Source organism: Pristis pectinata, chromosome 10 (assembly GCF_009764475.1).
Source record: "Pristis pectinata isolate sPriPec2 chromosome 10, sPriPec2.1.pri, whole genome shotgun sequence".
NCBI classification, from domain to species: domain Eukaryota; kingdom Metazoa; phylum Chordata; class Chondrichthyes; order Rhinopristiformes; family Pristidae; genus Pristis; species Pristis pectinata.
The window spans coordinates 98,664,558-98,678,670 of NC_067414.1; the positions used below are offsets into that span (position 1 = coordinate 98,664,558).

Sequence of the window (14,113 nt, forward strand, 5' to 3'; positions counted from 1 at the left end):
TTAAAGAAGACAATTTTTTTTAAGATTACAGGACTAAACACAAATCATTCATGTCAATATAAGTAACTGAAAATAACGTGAAAATAACATGACTGAAAATCACAAGGGATCCAAGGTGAACTAGCAATTGGATACAAAATTGGTTTGGTGGAAAGAGTCAGAGGAAGATAGCGGAGGGTTGTTATGCACATTAGAGGCCTGTGACCAGTGGTGTGCCATAGGGATCGGTGCTGGGTCCCCTGTTGTTTGTCATATATACTAACAATCTGGATGTGAATGTTGGTGGCATGATTAGTAAGTTTGCAGATGACACCAAACTTGGTGGTGTGGTGGACTTAGGTTGTCTAAGGTTACAACAGGATCTGGATCAACTGGGAGTGTAGGCAAATGAACAGTAGATGAAACTTAACTCAGACAAGTGCAAAGTCTTGCATTTTTGGAAGTTAAACCAGCGCAGGCATACACAGTAAGTACATGGACTCTGGGTAGTGTTGTAGAAGAGAGACCTGGGAATCAAGTACATAGTTTCATGAAAGTGGTGACACAGGTAGACAAGGTAAATAAAGCATATGATATGTTTGCCTTTACTGGATGGGGCATTGAATACAACAGATGGGATGTCATGTTACAGCTGCACTACACATTGCTGAGACCACATCTGGAATATTGTTTGCAGTTCTGGTCACCGTACTATAGGAAAGATGTGATTAAGCCCAAGAGGGTGAAGAAAAGATTTGCAAGGATGTTGCCCAGACTGGAGGACCTCAGTTACAAGAAATGACTGGATTGGCTGGGGTTGTTTTCTGAGGACTGACCTTACAGAGATTTATAAAATCATAAGGGTCATAGATAAGGTGGATGGACACAGCCCTTTTCCCAGGATACAGGAGTCTAAAACTAGAGGGCATTTTTAAGATGAGAGGGGTAAGATTTAAAGGGGACTTGAGGGGTAGGTTTTTCAGAGGATGGTGGATATATGGAAAGAACTGCAGGAACAAGTAGAGTGGGTACAATTACAATGTTTCAAAGACATTTAGACAGGTACATGGATAGGAAAGGTTTAGAAGGACAATGCAGGCAAATGGGATTAGCTCAGGAAGGCTAGACAAGTTGGGCCAATCCAACCATGTTCGGGAACCCGCTCACACATACCTGTTAATGGCAACTTATGAAGCACCTAATATTTGTGCCATTTATTAATTCTAGCCATTTAGCCTGAATGCCTATTGGCACAGGCTGGGTGTTTGAGGATGTGCAGTTGCAAGATAGTTATAAAATAACTTAAAAATAGCTAACAACTCTAAAGGAGTCATAACTAGACAAGTGTGCCCAAATTTCTGGACGCCATACCTTTAAGGAAAGGATGAGAATATCCTGGAAAGGGTGCAGAAAAGAATTACTATGATGATTCTTGGGATGAAGGATTTCAGCTACAAGGTATGCTGGAGAAGCTAGGATTGTTCTCTTTGGAGCAAAGCAGTTTAAGAAATTTCATAGATGTGTACAAGATCATAAGTTTAGATGAGGTAAATTGAAAGAAATGGTAGCCTTAAGTGGAACAACTGAAGACCAGGAGGATACAAATTCAATATGATGGGCAGAAGACACAGGGTGCAGCATAAAAAACATAGTGCAGAAATGGTTAGAGGAAATGTCAAAATTAGATTACACTATTAAAGGGCACAAAGTACTCTGCAGTTGTTGAAGTATTTTTACAGTGTAGATATAGATGAAGTAGCTGGTAATTTGCAATATATTAAGCCCCATAAAAAAAGAAACAAAAGCGGGAGTAGATCATTCAGTCCCTCATACCTGCTCTGCTGTTCAGTAAAATCACAGTTTACCTTTAACCTCATTGCCACATTCCTGCAACAACCCACATATCCCACCCTATGATTTCCTTAATATTTAAAAATCTATCATCCTCTGCATTGAATATATATTATCTCTTTCAGTGACGATAATTGAGAGGTCAATAATTCCCGGGATATTAGGGATAAACCTAGAGCTTCTTTTTGAAATAGTACCATTAGATCTTGAAAAAGCGTATCAGTGTCAGTATATTTAATGTGAATAACAGTGCCTGCCTTAATACAGCAATGGGGTGACAGCCTGGATTTTTGTGCTTAAATCTCTGGAGTGGGACATGATCCTGCAACCCAAGAGATGTGAGTATTGCCAACAAAGCCATGACCAACAAAAAGCATCTTCTTCAGGCTAAAAATACAGACATCTGGGTGTAGCCGAACAAAAAAATGCTGAAATGCGATAAAAAGTGCTTTTGGCAGTTTTCTAGAGTCCTTTCACCTGAGGAGGTGATGAAGCAAGTACTCTCACAAAAAAGTTTTCATTTAGACAACGTTAACAGACAGGAAATAGAGAGATACAGCATATGGGATTAGTTCAGATTGGCAACATGGTTGGCACAGTCATGGTGGGCCGAAGGGCCTGTTCTTGTGCTGAGGGTTTAAACTGGATTGGTGGGGGGTTGGGGGCAGGGAGGTGGGATCCAAAGCTGCACTGAGGCAGATGGGAGGCTGGAAGTTGATACAGAATTCAACGACAATAAGTTCAGTAGACAAGACAGGCAGCAGCATGGTAAGGAACAAGGAATGACTGTTGGAATAAGTTGCATTTATTTCAATGCAAGAAGCCTGACAGGCAAGGCAGGTGAACTCAGGGCATGGATAGCTACGTGGGACTGGGATATTATAGCCATTAAAGAAACATGGCTTAGGGAGGGACAGGACTGGCAGCTAAATATTCCAGGGTACAAGTGCTAGAGGCAGGCTAGAGATGGGGGAAAGAGGGAAGAAAGATGCAGGAGTTGCATTTCTGATTAAGGAAAACATTACGGCAGTAGCCCGAGATGAACTTACTGAGGGATAGTCCAGTGAGACTTTATGGGTGGAGCTGAGAAATAAGACGGTCACCTTGCTGGGGTTGTACTGTAGGCCCCCTAATAATCAACAGGAATTAGAGGAACAAATATGCAGGGAGATTGCAGAGAGTTGCAGAAATAACAATAGGGAATTTTAACTCTCTTAATGTAGACTGGGACGGCCATTGTTCTAAGGGTGCAATTCGTTAAATGTGTCGGGAAAGTTTCCTCAGGGAATATATAGAAAGCCCTAGAAGGGAAAGGGCAAAGCTTCACCTACTCTTGAGAAACAGGACAGGGCAAGTAACTGAGGTGTCAGTGGGGGAGTGCAGACCTGATGCAGGTAAAAGAGATTCATGTAAATGGGCAAAAAGATCAGCATAAACATGGTGAGCTGTAGGGCCTGATTCTGTGTTGTACAACTCTATGACATTTCTCCATCTTAGTCTATCATTAACTTTTGCTAATCATTTCATTTGGTGGGCAAAACCTTCACAATCTGTTTTAACATTCTTAGTAGATTAGTCCTATCTTCTCCTTTCCCTTTCCTTATTAATGCCATTGATCTTTAAATCTTATACAAATTTGAGCCACTGCTTGTTTACTGTCATACCTTTTTAAGGAGCTTCCTAATCTATCACAGCCAATTCACATTACAGCGTTCTGAACTCAGTTCCAAACTCAAATTCAGCAAATTCAGGTAATTTATTTTGCCTGCTTGTATCAGACCTGGCCATTTCTGCTGTAAGTCATCCACCTGTGATATTGGCTCACTTTTTCTCTCTCTATTAGTACAGCCTGTCCTGCTGGGCATGTCCAACTGCCCTGTAATTTGAGACTTTATATACTCCTTTGTTTGTATTTGCTTGTACCACAGGGATCAGTGCTGTGACCTTTGTTGTCATATGATCTAGATGAGAACATCTGTGGTCTGATAAGTGAGTTTGCTGAACATGAAAATTGGTGAAATTGTAGGTGGCGAGGATGGTTGCTTAAGGATACAGAGAGACGTTGATCAGCGGGAAAGTTGGGCAGAGCAGCGGCAGATGGAATTTAATCCATTCAATTGTGAGGTAACGCATTTTGGGTCATCTAATATTAGCTGAACATATATATTAAACGACAAGGACCTTAGAAGCGTTGGTGTACAGAGTGACTTTGAGGTACAAGTTCATAACTCCCTGAAAATGGCAACACTGTTGCATAGGGTAGTGAAAAAGGCGTTCAGCTTGATTGACTCCATTGGCAGGGGTTCTGAGTATGAGAATTGGGACATTCAACCACGCAGACGCCACGGCCAAGAAAGCTCACCAGCGCCTCTACTTCCTCAAGAGGCTAAAGAAATTTAGCATGTCCCCTTTGACACTCACCAACTTTTATCATTGGACCATAGAAAGTATCTTATCTGGAGGCATCAGGGCTTAGTAAGGCAACTGCTCTGCCCGGGACCGCAAGAAACTGCAGAGAGTTGTGGACACAACCCAGCACATCATGGAAACCAGCCTCTCCTCCATGGGCTCTGCCTATACCTCTCGCTATCTTGGTGAAGCGGCCAGCATAATCAAAGACCCCACCCACCAGGGTCATTCTCTCTTCTCCCCTCTCCCATCAGGCAGAAGATACAGGAGCCTGAGGGCACATACCACCAGGCTCAAGGACAGCTTCAATCCCACTGTGATAAGACTATTGAACGGTGAGATGGACTCTTGACCTTGTACCTTATTACCTTGCAGCTTTTTGTCTACCTGCAATGCACTTCCCTGTAGCTGTGACACATTACTCTGTATTCTATTGTGGTGTTTACCCTGCAGTGCCTCAACGCACTGTGTAATGAATTGATCTGTACGAAAGGTATGCAAGTCAAGTTTTTCACTGTACCTCGGTACAAGTGATAATAATATACCAAGACCAATATATCATGCTGCAGCTGTACGACATTGGATAGACCACACTTGGAATATTGTGTGCAGTTCATGTCTCCACACTATGGAAAGGATATGGTAATGCTAGAAAGAGGGCAGAAGAGATTCACAAGGATATTGCCTGGAGTAGAGGGCCTTAGTTACAAGGAGAAATTGGATAGGCTGAGATTGTTCTCACTGGAGCACAAGAGGGCATAGATAGGGTAGATGGCCAGTCTTTCTCTAGGGGTTTAAGCCTATATCTAGAGGACAATGATTTAAGGTGAGAGGGGAAATATTTAAAGGAGATCCGAGGGACAGGTTTTTCATACAGAGGGTGGTGGGTGTATGGAACAAGGTGCCAGAGGAGGCGGTAGAGGCGGTACAATCACAGCATCTAAAAAGCATTTAGACAAGTACATAAATAGGAAAGTAATAGAGGAATGTGGGCCAAATGCAAGAAAATGAGATTAGCATAGATTGGCAACTCAGTCAGCATGGACGTTGGGGCAGAGGGCCTGTTTCCATGACTGTAAGGCACCATAGACGAGATAATGGAATTACTTACATAGAAATAGTCAATGGGCTCATGTAAGCGTCGGAAGAGCTGCCTCACCCATAGTATCTTTCCAGCTAAAGGAGGCATGTTTCTAGCAAGTGGAGGATTCTCCTTATTAGCTTGATAATACTGTAAAAAGATATTCAGAATTACAAAACAAATTAAGCAGATGAAATATTGGTTAACAATATTTATTAACAGCTATATTTTACAACCTGCTGTGCTTGTAAGGATCAAGTTTAAGAAAATCAGTCAGGTATAATAGCAAGTTTTGTAATGAGAAGTTGTCATACTCTCTAAATATAAAATAATTGATGGAATAAGAGTGGTACCTAGAAATTGGATTGCATAGCACTGTGCATTTATGTGCTATGAAAACCAATTTCAATGAAAATTCATTTGGAAGGAAATAATTTACTGTGAGTTCCACGAAGTCCACAATACACCTTCTGGATCCAATATACATCTAACACACTCACATACAGTTGCCCAGAGAAGCACAATATCCAGATGAAATTTCTAGGATTTTCATCTTGCAAAAACAGCCTTTACAGATCTTACAAGTAAACCACAGCTTTACTTAACTGAATGGACGAGTTTGATGCTGGGAACACACAAAAACAGTGCCCTCTTTACCCACTTCCTCCTTGGGCCTTTCACAACTTGCTCACTTCAATTATGACCTCACATTCTTACTTGCAAAGTAAGTCCAACAGCCAATTTGTCATTGGACCCTACGAATGACCTTCCAACATTTGCTCCCCAACCCCACCCCTCAAACCCACAGACCACCCATATCTCTCATTCCATCCCTGACATCTGCTATAAAGGCCAATCCCCAAACCATGTCCTCACAACTCACTTTGCTCTCCATGTCACTCTCATTTCTCCACCCTTGAAAACTGGCCTTCAGGACCATTGTTTGTATGTATCATGTAGTTCCACTTTGCCCTGTCAGAACCACTCTCAGCCCTTTGAAGTTAGCCCTCTTTCAGTTAAAGTGATCTTCTCCAGAATGTTCCTTTGTCTACTCAGTTACCATCCTAAGCTTAAATGTTCATCATTATTTCTCTGTGTTCCCCCACACAAGCATGGCTCCCTTTGCCAATTTCATTCCCCAGAACCAGATCTCATGATGTTTTTGGAATGTTAAGTGTGCAAGCAATGCCACTACAACAGTTTTTTTCTTGGCCAGCATGGACACAACGGGCCAAATAGCCCTCCACATTGTAAGCATTTATGATTTATGACTTGATGTAACAGTAAATTATTTCTAAACTGATTTGACAACAATCTAACCCTGTTTAGTTATTAAAATCTAGCTGGATGGTGGGCAATTATCAGAAAAGTTATGAGGAGCAGTAATCAATGTTCAGAATCATTTTATTATGATTCAGTATACAATTCTCAGAATAACCACGTTTTTGAGATTTATGTTACGGACTCGGTGAATGTCCCTTTTTGTTACGATTACATCTACGATTATTTTGTCCCTATGAGGATTTTTCTCGCTTGGGGTGCAAGAGGTCCCGGGTTCAAATCCCGGACGAGCCCCCAATTTTGTTACGAACCAGCAACAAAAGAAACACACTGTCATGATTCAGTGTTAAAAACTAATTTATTAATAACTACTTATGATAATAAGAAAAATAAAAGTAAAAACGTTAGAATGTTAGAACTAAAAATGTTAAACCTTGAACTTTAACCCCAAAAACTAAACTCATAGTGTGTGTGTGGCAAAGTCCCAAACTCCAAGTCCAGGAATGGTTCTTAAAGTTCAGTTCAGCAAGCCATAAGGTGAAACATGAGCAAAGGCTTCTTCAACAACCACCATTGTCTGAAGATAAGACGTAGATGTAGAGAACATAGAGAGTAATTACAAAATCCAAATATTCCACGATGGAACCCAAACGCCACCTCAGCGTTTACTCGGTAGTAACTTCCTCACCCTGAAAAGCATCCAAGTCGTGGTCGTCCACACAAATACCTGTTTCCCTCTACAGGTCAGCAACAAAGTGAACTCCACCGAATTACTCCCAATTTCCATATGTGGATTGTAGTAACAGACAGTTATTGTTTCTCATCCATCGATAGAGAAAACTAGCAGGCTGGTGTCTCTCTCCCTTTTCTCCCTCTCTCCTCTGACTGACTTCGACTGCCTTCTTCAACAATGTCATTACGTCCTTTATCTTCTGTTGACGTAAGCACGCCACACATACATACACACACACACACACACACACACACACACACACACACACACACACACACAAACACACACACCACTATGCTCTATCTTAAAGGGACATTCACCGAGTCCGTAACATTTACTACACAAAAAAAATTTTCATTTGTGTATAACATAAAGTAGTGCTACCTGATCCAATTTCTAGGCTAGATTCTAGTTCAGTACTCCGGTAATCTGCTTTGATAGAAATGATATCAAAAGAAAACAAAGCTGAAGAGTCCTCCTTCTCTGACAATATTCCTCCTTGCTTTTAGTCTCCATAAATTCACAATTGTTCATATTCTCTTTTAATTACACTTATTTTTCTTCTTCTGCACCCCCTCAGGATCCAGCAGACTCTTCCACAGGTCATGGCAAGTACTGGCTGATGGAGCGAGCACGTGGCTGGCTTCTAAGGTGGTTCACTCCTTCTGCTGCTTGCATAGGACTGCTTTGTGCTCCGATGCATGGACATGAGGTTCTCAATACTATCCAAAATGCACCTTCTCCATTTTCACTGTATCTCAGTATGTGTGACAATAATAACCCAATTCCAATTCAGTTGCCATAGACCAGAGATTCCCAGGTGTCAGCTGGGACAATGAATTTCTTAGAAGGCTTTCAACACATCCTTGAATCTTTTCTTCTGTCCACCTGGTTATTTCCTTCCATGACAGAACTTCAAACAGAGTGTCTGTTTTGAAAGGCTGGTGTCAGGCATGAAAAAGATATGGTCTGTCTGATGTCATCATGTGATTGTACCTGGGACCGCAATGCTGGGGACGCTAGCAAGTGAAAGCACATGAAATATTGGTTCACTTATCCTTCCAGTGAATTTGGTGGATTTTGCAGAAACTGTGTTGGTAGTATTTTTACAGTGCTTTGACATGCCTGCTGAAGGAAGTTCACTGCTACCCGATAGACTTTTTGTGTCAGATCTCTGGTCTTGATCTTCAAATGCCGTTTTTCTCAATTGGCCAAAGGCTGTGCTGATGCTTTGAAGGAGATAGTGAGCTTCATCATTTTGACTCCATCACTTGGGAGATACTGTGGGTTATTCTCCTCAAATTCAGCTACTTCCAAGTGTTTTTCCATTTTATGCTTGTTGCATGATGGAATGCAAACCATAATATTAACCATTGGATCTACAACAGATCCATTCTCAGTGAACACAGGTGTCAAACATTTTACTCAATCTTTATTGCTGCAATTTTGCATCTCAACTCCAACAAGTTTCCCACAGGAATGCAGTTAATCTTCAGAACTAATGAGAAACTGTTCAATCTAAAATGACTACACTCCAAACCAAAGTTGCCCAAACCTCTGTGATCAATCTGCAATATGCAGATTAAACTTGTGCTCGCGCATGTTCAAAGTTCAAGCTCCAAGTCACAATGAACTCTTTCACTGAAACGAATGAGAATATAGCCTTAAATTTAACATCTGCAAGTCAAAGGTCCTCTAGCAACGTCTTCTTGCTGCATTATACTGCCCTATCATAATGAAGGTTCACCACAAGAACTGGAAAATGTGGATGACTTCCCATGTCTCGGTAGCCACCTCTTGGCAAAAGTCAGGCAACAATAATCAACACATATACTTTAGAATTCACTGCCTACAAAGATAGCATGGATAAGTGGAGTATGGAAAATGGGGTGCAAATAATACCAAAGAGAATGGATTGCAGTATCTGGAGATCTTCAGAGGTAAAGATCACCAGTGGGGTGGGGGGGGCAGGGGCAGTGGGAGTGAAAAGCACAGATTAAGCTTGTGCAGATCATTGAAGGTTTACTTGAAGAATGTAAGTAAGTAGTCCTGTTCCATTTGAACAACAAGAGTAGAAAAGCATCTTTGCTCAATCTGGCAATTCCCACTTCCATTACGTTCTGGATTTTGCAAGCCCTGGGAAACACATGTTGGGGTGTTGATAAAGATAAAATCCCAGCATGGTGCCTTACTTAAATATTATAAGCATTTTTCCCCCTCCCAAAAGCAGGTTGCTTAACTGATTTCCAAACCAAGTAGGTTGATTCAGGTCAGGTTTCCAATTTTAACAATAACATCCCCCTGCTCTGCATATTCCCAATATCACCCTATGAGTGGGCTTGTGTTAAACTTTTCCCACAAATACCATGGTGCGTGCCTCAATAATCTAACTCAATACAGTTGTTCTTACCTTTTTTATGAACATTAATTCTCCTGAGTAGTGATGAATAATACGCTCAATCGTAACATCAATTTCTGACTCGAGGGAAGGCATATATAAGTTCTGAAATCTAATGTAACAAAGTCAATATTGCAATTATTTACAATCATAACTCAAGCACAATATATTAAATTAGTTAAAATAAAGTTCTGATACATTCAAGTTACCTAAAGTCAGAGGATTTAATATTGAGCCTGGAAGGCTGGTTCTAGGTTCCTCAGTTAAGGGAAATGTGTTCTTCATATCTACCCTGATGAGCTCCCAAAAAATTTTGTAAGGATGTCTAAGGTTACAAAGCACATAGATCAATTGGGAATATGGGCAATGGCAGATGGAATTTAACTCAGACATGTACAAACTGATGCATTTTGGGAAGTTAAACCAAGGCAGGACATGCAGAAAATGGCAGTGCCCTGGGGAGTGTTGTTGAACAGAGAGACCTTGGGATACATGTATATAGTTCCCTGAAAATAGGAACACGGGTAGACACGTTGGTGAGGAAGATTTATGGCATGCATGGCTTCATCAGCCGAGGCACTGAGTAGAAGAGTTGGGATGTCATGTTACAGTTGTACAAAACATTGGTTAGGCCACACCTGGAGCACTTTATGCAGTTTTGGTCAGGACACTACAGAAAGAACATGATTATGATTGGGAGAGTGCAGAAAAGATTCACAAGGATATTGCCTGGATTGAAGGGCTTGAGTTATCATGAGAGATTGGATAAGTAGGTCTGTTTTCCTTGAAGCAAAGGAGGCTGAGATACCCAATGTTTCCTATGATAGTGTGTCTAAGACTAGAGGGGAGAGGTTTAAGATGAGAGGGAGGAGGTTTAAAGGGGATCTGAGGTGTAAATTTTTCCAAACTAAGAGTAGTTGATATCTGGAATGATCTGCCAGAGGAGGTAGCGGAGGCAGGAAGAGTAGCAACATTTAAGAGGCATCTGGATAGGTACTTGAAGGAAAAGGGCATTGAGAGATATGGTACAAATGCAGGCAAGTGGGATTAGTATGAATGGGCATGATAGCCGGGATGGACATGGGGGGGGCCGAAGAGCCTGTCTCTATGCTGTGCAACTCCATAATTATGATTCAATGACTTGAGGTCCTCAAAGTCATCTCCTGAAATCTCCTTTTCCATTTTGAGCAGCCATGAGCCAGGGATTCAAGTTACATATTTTTAAGCGGGCTTTCAGAACATCTTAGAATCATTTACTCTTTGCGATCTTTTGCCATGATAAGCTCAGAATATTGTCTGTTTCGCAAGTCTGGTATTAGACATGCAAATGACAGAGCCTTTGCATCACAGCTGACCAAGTGTAATTTGGCTCCCAGTGCTGGGGATTTGGATGAAGCAAGAAAATTAGCATTGGTTCTCTTATCCTGTCTTGGATTGGAGGAATTTGTGGACGCACAGCTTTGAGTAGCTGCTCTAAGTAGTCCGTAGGCCGTAAGTAATAAGTACGCAGGCATGGTAATGTAGCGGTTAGCGTAAAGCTTTACAGTGCCAGCGACCTGGGTTCAATTCCGGCCACTGTCTATAAGGATTTTGTACGTCCTTCCCGTGTCTGTGTGGGTTTCCTCCGGGTGCTCTGGTTTCCTCCCACTTTCCAAAGACGTACAGGTTAGGAAGTTGTGGGCATGCTGTGCTGGCGCCAGAAGCATGGCGACACTTGCGGGCTGCCTCCAGAACACCCTACGCAAAAGATGCACTTCGCTGTGTGTTTCGATGTACATGTGACTAATAAAGATATCTTATTTTATCCGTCTCTCAGAAGGGTAGAGGACAGCAGGGATCACCTCTCCCTAACAGATTGTGAGGTTTGTGCCAGGTTTCAGATATTGATCTCCAAACCCTCAAGGAACCACTCCAATGAAAGCCCAGAACAGTGTGGAGCATATCCAGGACGGAAGCAATTGGAGATATTTTGTGGCTCCTCTTTGTCTCTTAATTTCTATTTAAGCACCCCTCCTCCTACCTACTATGCTCTCTATATCCCTGAAAGGCCTCCTCCTTATTTGTATTGGAAATTTACTGCTTTCATTTGTCCTAATGGGCACGAGCTTAAAATGCTTAATTCATTTCTTCACCAGCTCTACAAAAGATACCCATTGTTTTTGACTGTTGTACACCTTAGTGATTCCTTGGTCTACTCACACACCACTCCAGTCTCCTACACAGCCCAGTCTATCATGAAAACCAGCCTCACCTCCATGGACTCTTGTCTACACTTACCACTGCCTCGGAAAGCAACCAACGTAATCAAAGACCGCTCCCACCCCAGCCATTGTCTCTTCTCCACTCTTCCATTGGGCAGAAGATACAAAAGTTTGAAAACATGTACCACCAGGTTCAAGGACAGCTTCTATCCCGCTGTTAAAAGACTCTTGAACAAACTTCTTGACCTCTCAATCTACCTTGTCATGGCCACTGCACCTTATTTATCTACCTGCACTACACCCTCTCTGTAAATGTAACACCATATTCTGCATTGTTATTGCTTTTCTTTTCGTACAACCTCGATGTACTTATGTTGGAATGATCTGTCTGGATGGCACACAAAACAAAGCTTTGCACTGTATCTTGGTACATGTGACAATAATAAAGCAATTACCAATTACTGATCAGATGGCATTAGTATACATTGGTACAATGGTCATTAAGGACATGGTGAGAAAGGGCCCTGTTGCTGTGTTGCATGACCCTATGACTCTATGTTGAGTCTTCCAGCTCATGGAGAAACTGCCAATATACATCCATTTTAAGTCCACCATATAGTGGTAATGAAATACAGTATGTCCCTCTCTGGCCTTCGATTAAGTGACCGAGTACTGATTAAGAGCATTGGGGATGTAGGGAGTGGAGAGAGCATGGGAATTGAATGAGAATAGTGGGGATAAAAGGAGCAATAAAAAGAGTGAGAGCTGAGTGAGTGCAATTGATGTTAATAGGACCAAATGCTGAATGAGAACTGCAGGGACGTAAAGGGCAGTGAGAAAGTAAGAGCTGAGAGAGGGGAGGGGACAAAAAGGGAGCAGTGAGAAAGCTGGAGCTAACGGTGTGGATATAAACTGGAAAGAGAACAGGAATATCTTATCTTAAATGTGTGACACACACAAATACAAGAAAGTAGGAGCAGGAGTAGACCACTGGACTCCTCTAGCCTGCCTTGCCATTTGATATGATCATGGCTGATTTATGCTGGCCTCAACTCCTCTTCTGTGCCAGTTCCCCATAATTCTCAATTTCTCAGTTTTAAATGATTGGCCCCTTATTTTGTATCTATGTCCCCTTGTCCGTGACTCTCCCACTAGTGAAAACATCTCAACATCTGCCCTGTCAAGTCCTCTTAGGATTTTATATGTTTGAATAAGATCACTCTCATTCATCTAAACTCCAAGAAATACAGACCCAAACTACCTAGCCTCTCCTTGATAGGACAACCCCCTCATCCCAGGAATTAGCCTGTTAATCTGCTTTTGACTGCCTCCAATGCTACAAAAGTGGAGAAGGAGTGTGTACAGTGAGATAGCATGGGAAATAAAACAGAAAGTGCAGCCCTGAAATTGTGAAAAAATACCATGGTGTGTTGTCAAAAATCAGCAGGTTGGTGTTTGGTTGGTGAAAATTACATATTCACTATTTCAGTCAGGGGCATGGAGAACCACTCAGCCTGACATTAGTTATCACTAAAATGATGGAAATCATTACTAAATATGCAGTAACAGGTCATTATTAAATTATTATATGATTAGGCAGAGTCAACACAGTTTTAGGAAAGAAAAAAATGTGTTTAGCATATCTAAGAAATATGCGTTTGGATGTAACTAGCAGTATAGATAAGCAGAGATGGGATGGGGAACCACCATAATGAAAGTAAAAATGACTGCCCAAGCTCCAAGATAGCTTTAATCTAACTATGACATCAAAGAGCTCTTGTCAAACTGGGAATCAAGGGGAGAACTTCCCACTGTCTAGAATCATAACCCACATAAAAGCAGATGGCTGTGGTCACTGAAGATTAATTAACCCAGCCCAGAATATTGGAGGGGAATACTCAGAAAAACATCTTAGTGGCTTTATCAATAATTCCTGTCATTATGAGACCAGAAGCGTTCACTGATAACTGAAACTGTCCATTTTCATTTGCATGCAGCTCCTTGGATAAAGCAGCAGTTCATACCTGCTTGAAGCAATAGCTGTATAATATTCAGGCTTGGGCTGATAAGTAGCAAGTAACATTCATTCTTGACAAGTATCAGGCAATGCAAACTCCAACAAAAGAACCTCAACTCTTCCTGCTGAAATTCAACAGCAGTACAATTGCAAGGCCTCACCA

At 41.6% G+C, this 14,113-nt stretch overlaps 1 protein-coding gene across 1 annotated transcript in view; it reads right to left on the reverse strand.

The window, feature by feature from the left end:
• The window catches only part of LOC127575527 (dynein axonemal heavy chain 8-like), a 282,606-nt gene that overhangs the window by 230,471 nt on the left and 38,022 nt on the right, over positions 1–14,113 (reverse strand). The window contains exons 12-13 of the mRNA XM_052025460.1: positions 9,745–9,844; positions 5,351–5,470 (exon numbers count right to left, since the gene is read on the reverse strand). Of these exons, the coding sequence (XP_051881420.1) occupies positions 5,351–5,470; positions 9,745–9,844 (220 nt within the window). The remainder of the gene's footprint in view (positions 1–5,350; positions 5,471–9,744; positions 9,845–14,113) is intronic.